This window comes from Glycine max, chromosome 19 (assembly GCF_000004515.6).
Source record: "Glycine max cultivar Williams 82 chromosome 19, Glycine_max_v4.0, whole genome shotgun sequence".
Taxonomy (NCBI): Eukaryota; Viridiplantae; Streptophyta; class Magnoliopsida; order Fabales; family Fabaceae; genus Glycine; species Glycine max.
In genome coordinates, this window is record NC_038255.2 from 44559468 (window position 1) to 44568138 (window position 8671).

At 35.2% G+C, this 8671-nt stretch overlaps 2 protein-coding genes and 1 pseudogene across 2 annotated transcripts; 1 reads left to right on the forward strand and 2 right to left on the reverse strand.

Annotated features, from left to right (window-relative positions):
• Nucleotides 1–756: 756 nt before the first annotated feature.
• PAL1.1 (phenylalanine ammonia-lyase 1.1) lies at nucleotides 757–4731 on the forward strand. Its single transcript, NM_001357056.1, has 2 exons — nucleotides 757–1239; nucleotides 2790–4731. The coding sequence occupies exons 1-2, from the start codon at nucleotides 851–853 to the stop codon at nucleotides 4537–4539; spliced, it is 2139 nt and encodes a 712-aa protein (NP_001343985.1). The 5' UTR covers nucleotides 757–850; the 3' UTR covers nucleotides 4540–4731.
• Nucleotides 4732–6302: 1571 nt separating this feature from the next.
• LOC106797427 (uncharacterized) lies at nucleotides 6303–7020 on the reverse strand (annotated as a pseudogene).
• Nucleotides 7021–7764: 744 nt separating this feature from the next.
• LOC121174122 (uncharacterized) lies at nucleotides 7765–8601 on the reverse strand. Its single transcript, XM_041012629.1, has one exon. The coding sequence runs from the start codon at nucleotides 8309–8311 to the stop codon at nucleotides 7940–7942; it is 372 nt and encodes a 123-aa protein (XP_040868563.1). The 5' UTR covers nucleotides 8312–8601; the 3' UTR covers nucleotides 7765–7939.
• Nucleotides 8602–8671: the final 70 nt, after the last annotated feature.

The window sequence follows — 8671 nt, forward strand, 5'->3', positions numbered from 1 at the left end:
TCTTAGTGAAAAATTTTAAAACAGTAATTCAATAACAATTTATGATATATAATAAATTTATTAACTTTTAAAATAATTATCTAAAAATATATAATTCAGATGATAATTTATAACTAAATAATAATATAAAATTATTTTATATAAGTCGATAAACATTAAACTCTATTTAATATACAATGGTGTAAAAAAATATGAATGTATCATGGACTGATATATTATCCAACTTAATAATGCAGTATGTAAAAGAGGATTTCTGTGGAAAGAAAGAAGAATAAGAATCATAGTATCATCAGATATAATTTGATTTGGTGTGCTGATTACGAGGGAAATTAAAGATTCGATTAGTAATGAGATAGAAAATGGCTGGGGATAAAATCTTCTAGTGAGTGATATAAGGATCTATTTAAAATTTAAAATTGATTAGTGACAGACAAGACCATTTTGAAGTAAACGATGACTATGTGAAGTGAAGGACACATGCAGGCTTGAGCAAGACTTTCCTCGCACTCCTCAGTCCTCACCAACCACCTCCTTCTCATTTTGTTTGGTCCACTCCGTTGGGCGCCACCCCAATGCCGTATTCCACGTGGCAAAACCTAAGCCGCCCAATTCCGAGTGCCAATCCAACGGTCCAAGTTAATTTTCAACAAACCCCATTTTCCCCTTAGCTACCTACCAAACACCACTGCATGAGGACAACAACAACACACAAAGTTATCTCTATATAAATGCCCAAACCAAACCTTCTTTCTCCTCAGGAAATCCACAAAACTAATTAACTATCTCTCTCTCTGTCTCTACAAAACTTAGCTCTGTTTTTTAATTATTCCTTGCATTCTCTTGAGTTCAGATGGAAGCAACTAATGGCCACCAAAATGGTTCGTTTTGCTTGTCCAGTACTAAGGGAAGTGATCCGTTAAACTGGGGAGCGGCGGCGGAGGCGATGAAGGGGAGCCACCTGGACGAGGTGAAGCGCATGGTGTCCGAGTACCGGAAGCCGGTGGTCCGGCTCGGCGGCGAGACGCTCACCATCGCCCAGGTGGCCGCCGTGGCTGGACACGACCACGGCGTGACGGTGGAGCTCTCGGAGTCTGCCCGAGAAGGAGTGAAGGCGAGCAGTGAGTGGGTGATGAACAGCATGAACAACGGAACTGACAGTTACGGCGTCACCACCGGCTTCGGTGCCACGTCACACCGCCGAACCAAACAAGGTGGTGCTCTGCAGAAAGAACTCATCAGGTAACTAACTAACTCTACTCTACTCTACTACACTGCGTATTCGTATTCGTATTGTATGTAGTAGTATTTGCTACGTACACGTACGGCTTTCGTTCTTTTCCATATCTTGCTGGGTACGGTACGGGTTACCTAAATTTAACCACATCATAAATTACTACTAGTACCACCTAATCATGCTTTTCGACTGACTCAATTGTTAACTTGAATAAATTCTTTAGTCGAGCCATTTCAAGAACAAAAAAGATATATATATTTGTAATGTTTTTTTTTATAAGGGAATATATATATTAGTGATGACGGACCTTATATGTATTCTTTTTTCCTTAAAAAAAATTGTTACTAAAATTTTTGTCACTTCGATTTTTGTGAGAAAAAAAAATATTTTTAATCGCTAAATTTCGTCATTAATTTATTTTTGTTGTGTGTATGAAAATTAGGAAAGATTAATAAATTTTATTTTGATAATTATTATATTTCAAATGTAATTGATTTTATTTCTAATCATTGGCTAAAGATACCTCGATAAACGATAAAAACACAATATTTGCCAATAATAGAATTTTAGTTTATCGTTGAATTGTCTTATTTTGTATTTAAAATAACATAATAATAATAAATTATTAAATAAATTCAAACGTACTTCTTGGAATAATAATGAAACACTAAATTAACTCATGATTTTTTTTATTTTCTTTATACATGGCCAATAAATAACGAGTATTATATCAATAAACATTTTATAAAAAAAAATGTGTTTTTTATGATTATTATAATAACATCATTTTTTACATTATTAATTTATAAAAAAATAATTAAATATATGAAACGGTCGAGGGGACTGAGTTAACACTCCCAGAAAATAACCATATTTTACGGAAAATGTGAGTTTGATGTCAAGACAGTCACTAAAGGGACGTTTGAAAGGTTTCAAACGGAGAAACAAACATTACATATTTTATTAGCATCTTAGGGGTTGGACAATTGTGACAAAAAAATAGTAATTTAAACTAGAGGAAGGGTTGGTGTGACTGCATCCGCATATCATCCCACCTACTACTCACCATGTTTGACTTAAGTTCTTCCTATATATGTCATTTTCTAATTTTGTTTTATTTTATTTTAAGTTGGACGGCTCTTACGAAATTCCTTATCTAACTAAACCGAGTTTGGAAAGTGGTTATCACACAATATTGATTTAATTCGGGAAAGCTAAAAAGATATAACTTTTTGTTGCTATTTTTACATTATTATTATTAGGTGATAAAGAAAAAAAAACCTTTATACTTTTTTTAAGAAAAAAAAAAGATTTAAAAATAAGTTCTTTCATTATCACTATTCTAGTTCTGAATTCTCAATTAACTAAATTATATGTATTTCAGTTAGTTCATGCAGTATGAATGTTTCTTATAATAATAATAATAATAATAATAATTATTATTATTATTATTATTATTGCAAACATATGCAACATGCTTTCATCAAGATAGATATAATTTACCATTAAATTTAAACAAAAGTTCCTAATCATGATTTTTATTCATCCTTTTCAGGTTTTTAAACGCAGGAATATTTGGAAATGGAACCGAATCAAGCCACACCCTGCCACACACTGCAACCAGAGCAGCCATGTTAGTGAGGATCAACACTCTTCTTCAAGGGTACTCAGGCATTAGATTTGAAATCCTAGAAGCCATCACCAAGCTCCTCAACAACAATGTTACCCCATGTTTGCCACTTCGTGGTACAATCACAGCTTCTGGAGATCTTGTTCCACTTTCTTACATTGCTGGTTTGCTAACTGGCAGACCCAACTCCAAAGCTGTTGGACCTAATGGAGAAGTACTTAACGCTAAGGAAGCTTTTGAATTGGCTAGCATCAATTCTGAGTTCTTTGAATTGCAACCCAAGGAAGGCCTTGCCCTTGTTAATGGCACTGCTGTTGGTTCTGGATTAGCTTCTATGGTTCTCTTTGAGGCTAATATACTAGCTGTGTTGTCTGAAGTTCTATCAGCTATTTTTGCGGAAGTGATGCAAGGGAAACCTGAATTTACTGACCATTTGACACACAAGTTAAAGCACCATCCTGGTCAAATTGAGGCTGCTGCAATTATGGAGCATATTTTGGATGGAAGTTCCTACATGAAAGCTGCTAAGAAGTTGCATGAGATTGATCCATTGCAAAAGCCAAAACAAGATCGATATGCCCTTAGAACTTCACCACAATGGCTTGGTCCTCTCATTGAAGTGATTCGTTTCTCGACTAAGTCAATTGAGAGAGAGATTAACTCTGTGAATGACAACCCTTTGATTGATGTCTCAAGGAACAAGGCATTACATGGTGGCAATTTCCAAGGAACCCCAATTGGAGTCTCTATGGACAACACGCGTCTGGCTCTTGCATCTATTGGCAAACTCATGTTTGCTCAATTCTCTGAGCTTGTCAATGATTTTTACAACAATGGGTTGCCTTCAAATCTCACTGCTAGCAGAAATCCTAGCTTGGACTATGGGTTCAAGGGAGCTGAAATTGCCATGGCTTCTTACTGCTCTGAACTCCAATATCTTGCAAATCCAGTAACTAGCCATGTCCAAAGTGCTGAGCAGCATAACCAGGATGTGAACTCTTTGGGTTTAATTTCATCCAGAAAGACAAATGAAGCTATCGAGATCCTTAAGCTCATGTCTTCCACATTCTTGATTGCACTTTGCCAAGCGATTGACTTGAGGCATTTGGAGGAGAATTTGAAAAACTCGGTCAAGAACACTGTGAGCCAAGTTTCCAAAAGGATTCTTACCACAGGTGTCAATGGAGAACTCCATCCTTCAAGATTTTGTGAAAAGGATCTGCTAAAAGTGGTTGATAGGGAGTACGTATTTTCCTACATTGATGACCCCTGCAGTGCTACATACCCATTGATGCAAAAACTTAGGCAAGTGCTTGTAGATCATGCCTTGGTAAATGCAGAGAATGAGAAGGATATGAACACATCCATCTTTCAAAAGATAGCAAACTTTGAGGAGGAGTTGAAGAATTTCTTGCCAAAAGAGGTTGAAAGTGCAAGGGTTGCTTATGAGAGTGGCAAAGCTGCAATTCCGAACAAGATCCAAGAATGCAGATCTTACCCACTGTACAAGTTTGTGAGAGAGGAATTAGGGACTGGGTTGCTAACTGGAGAGAAGGTCAGGTCACCAGGTGAAGAGTTTGACAAATTATTCACAGCAATGTGCCAGGGCAAAATTATTGATCCTCTTCTGGAGTGCCTTGGGGAGTGGAATGGAGCTCCTCTTCCAATCTGTTGATTTTACTATAACTTTTACAAATATTTTCTTTGTACCTATGCAAGTGCAACCATAATCATTTGGTTTGTCAATCCTTTAACAAATGTTCCTTTAATGTCAAATAGGACCTTGTAATTTAATATTTTAATGGAATTTCAGTAGTTTGCCGGAGCTTTGGTTCTATTATATACTAAGTCTCATTTTTTGACCCTCAGTTTTTATCCATCTTGCATCTTTTTCTATGTCTCTCCTGTTTTAGCCATCACATTTATTACTTTCTTTCTTTCTTATATCTCCCACCTGTCCATTATTCATGCTTCGATGTAAATTATGTTTTCTGGAAAATAGGTTCTCTAATTATGGGGTCTCGGGCGGTATGGGTTGATAATAAAGGTGGGATAGTTGGATAATGTTGGCTTGATGTTTTGATAATGGTGTATAGATTCTCTTCATTCGCTGATAGCTGGAGTTACAGAAGTGCATATTGTTTGTTTTGGGTTCATTTGATGTAAGGGTTGGGTACCTCTTGTCCCGTATCCTCTTATTTAATGAATTCATCTTTGCTTTGCTGATAAAAAAAAAAAGAAAAGAGAGAGAGAGAGTAGCTGGTGGCAAAATCAGTTGTTCTAATACCCAGATTTTAGTTTTGGACCACTAAACCTCTAACACAATCAATTTAATTTCAATGTTTGTTAGATGTAATTTTCTGCCAAAGAGCTATCACTCAAATATGCATATCTTGATATGGTAAATAAAGTTATCCACATATCAATCCAGATTCAAGTTTTCGACTACTAATAAACCTCAAAGGCTCAAACACAATCAATTTAATTTCAAAGTTTGTTAGATGTTATTCTCCCAAAGAGCTATCACTAAAATATGCATTCCTTGATATGGTAAATAGTTATCCACATATCATATTCTAAGCTAAAATGTCTGATACATTGACTTGCATTAGTGGAATCACTACAATCTTGAATTATCCGACTACCTTTAAAAAAAAAAAAAACTAGAGTAGTTAGTAATCGTGTGATACCATGGGAGTTACATGCAGTGCAAGTATAAGTCATGGGATGCACAAGATGACACGAGAGGTCGAATAATGAAGAAAGAAAGTCATAAAAAATTTAAATATATTATTTCTTTTCTTTTTTTAAAAAAAATGCATTTGCAAATTAAGCATCAGTGTCACTTTTTTTTTTTTTGGAAGTGAACATCAGATGAATAATATGTCTTACATGAAATTTGACGAAGCCACGTCCCTGTATTTCATTGGTCAGTTATACTATAAAAAACTTAACACATTAAAATGCTTAAAAGTCATCCATTTTTTATTTATCGATGGTAATTGTTAATTTGTTTACTAAGAGGAATTGGAACCCTCCCTTGAACCCACAACTTCTTTCTTTTCTTTTTCCTTTTCTCACCAAATGAATCTTATAACTTGTAATTAAATGATAATTATTTTTAAATCAACGGCTAAATTTTCATAAAACATAAGTGCGTTGAAAAAAATATGTTCAAAGTAAAATAATTGATAAGTTTTTTCTTTTTTAAAAAAAAAACATGAAAAACTGGATTTTATTCTTCAGAAGAAATTACATAAGCAAATAATACATGTTCCACTTGTTGAGAAACTTCATCAATCCAATATTTTTCATGAAAAAGAAAAGTCAATCCAGTTGATTCACGGGCAACTACAACTCTATTGAAACTTCATCAATCCAATTTAAAAGTGAGTGAGATATATTGAAACTCATCACTCAAAACATAACACTCGTCAATTAATAATCCCCTGAACATAGCTCTTTCACACAACTACCAAGATTATGGCTCCAAACTTTAGCTAGTACCTTATTCCTTAACACTAAATTACATTGTGTCTAAGTTCCCTTCTTTTTAGAGCTACTTCAGTATCGACATTCTGAAGCAACATCCTGTACTTTACTCTTAACTTTTAAACCTCCTTTTCATAGTCAGATTGGAGCTGTAATATCTGTTTCGCAAAGAAACAAAAAAGTAAGCTGAAAGTAGAAGGAATCAGAATCCAAAGATGACATTAAGAAAAGGGTGGGGAAAGAAAAAAACGGATTGCTGCTCGTACCTTTTGCTCATGTATCTTGAAGGCTCCTTCTTTGTCCTTTTTTATTCTCTCCATTTCTATTGGTGTGGATCTCTGAAGGCTTCTTCATTCATGTTTTCTATTATCGCCATCTCAGATGTCACAGAGTGAGCTTGAAAATAATCACTGTTCATAAATCCAGGAGTAGTAATGCTGTCAGGTACATGTGCTGTATTTTCATTCATGAGCACACTAGTGAATGGTTGCAATATCACAGGTGAAACAAAGGAAGAGTTAAGGTCGTTTGGTGCTTCCAATATTACTTCAGCCTCATGAATGTAGCAATGATCCTCACTACTATGACAAAAAATATCATCTAGAGGCATGACTGTACTGCCTGAATTGTTCTCCGGAAAAGATGGAATAGCAGACATTGCCATCTGGAAGAGCAGGTATGAACCATATGATGAAAATAGTTTCAAAGCACTCGTGAGTTGGGTTCTTTTGGCATTTTAGGTATCTTCTCTACTGTGTCTTCTATTATATTCTTTGGTTTTCATGTTACATTCACTTTCTGTTATTTTATTCATAAATCATAGCTAGGACAAAATATTTAATAGATTGAGATATTAATAATAACTATACAACATTTATAAATAATGCAATAACCTAAAAAATAAACATTTAAATTCTTAACTGAATTTTAGTGATATTATTGTATGTTACTATCTAATTATACTATCATTTATCATACTTTTGCATTAAAATATATTTTTATATTTTCGGTAGGATCATATGATCCTTATTACAATCCTAAGTTTTTGCGGTCTTGCGACCCCCTCCCAACCCCACCAAGTAGGATCTTGTAGTTGATCTTGAGTCTTGACAACATAGATTATAGTTTAAAGGAAGTGTACAACTATGTTCATGCAGAGCTTCTAATGTGGTCGCAGTTAGAAGAAGAGGATCCCTCTAAACAATTTTAAGTTAGAGATACATCCTTTTTCCTACTTGTGGAAGAACCTGATAGTAGTCGCTTTTACATAACTAAATAATAACTAAAAAATCTATACCACAGTTGCTCAAGTAAAAAAGACCATTAGGTTAAACATTTAGTTAAACTATACCACAAACTTACCATAATCATCCAATAGAAATACAAGTGGAAATGAAAGAAAAAAAGGATAGCCCGGATTGTACTTAAAAATGTTTGGCTAGAAACTAGTATCGAATCTAAAAACTTGACCTCCCAAGTGATGTACACAATGGCTTTCAAATTTGTTGCCATGCTCACAAAGCAACAGGAAGTTGACCAGAGTTTGCTGCTTTGTCCAACAACGCATAGATTATCAATAAACGCTAACAAAGCACCATAAGGCTTCTTGTACTAAAACTACTAACCTGAGGCAATGGCCACCAATTTGAATCCGATGGTTGCATATATGGCAAGGTAGTCTCAGGAGACTCCAGAGCAGTTGACTCATCACATACAGGACTCGTTACACTGTACCACTGTCTGAACTCAGGAACAGCAGTACTAGCAGAAGTTCCGGCATCTGCCTCAACACTGTTAAGCTGCGCAGAATGGATAGACATATTCGTAGCATTGTCAATAGCAACCACTTCATTCACTAAAATTTGAGGATCTTCAATTGCCATCAGATTGTCTAATATCTGTACTTCTAATAGGACTCTGTCTTTCCAAAGAACCAGTAACAGGGTTGACATCATTACTCCAGTGCTCAAAGGATGAATCTTCTGCTGTTATTAACGTTGTAGTATTCATTCTGTCGTCTTCTGAGCCAGATTCCATGGAGATAGCATCTGCTTCCACAGGAAAACTAACGGGTGTATTTGGAGATAAACAAATTTCATGAGTACAAGTCTGGTCTTGTGAAACCACTGTTGTGGGAGATTTCATTTGTGACAGATTTCACAAGTTTTGAAACACATTTGCCCAGAAAATCCTTCTGCTTCTCCACCTCTGCCAAATCATTCACCTCAGGCATGTTGGAGTCTGAAGCACCATTTATATTGCATTTCTCAACACAAAAGTCCATTTTGTACACAATTAAAATTCCTTCACATGCT

Coding starts and splice junctions, on each gene's coding strand:
- PAL1.1 (NM_001357056.1), top strand. CDS start 851: ATGGAAGCAACTAATGGCCACCAAAATGGTTCGTTTTGCTTGTCCAGT. Junction 1,240..2,789: donor CTGCAGAAAGAACTCATCAG/GTAACTAACTAA, acceptor CATCCTTTTCAG/GTTTTTAAACGCAGGAATAT.
- LOC121174122 (XM_041012629.1), bottom strand. CDS start 8,311: ATGATGTCAACCCTGTTACTGGTTCTTTGGAAAGACAGAGTCCTATTA.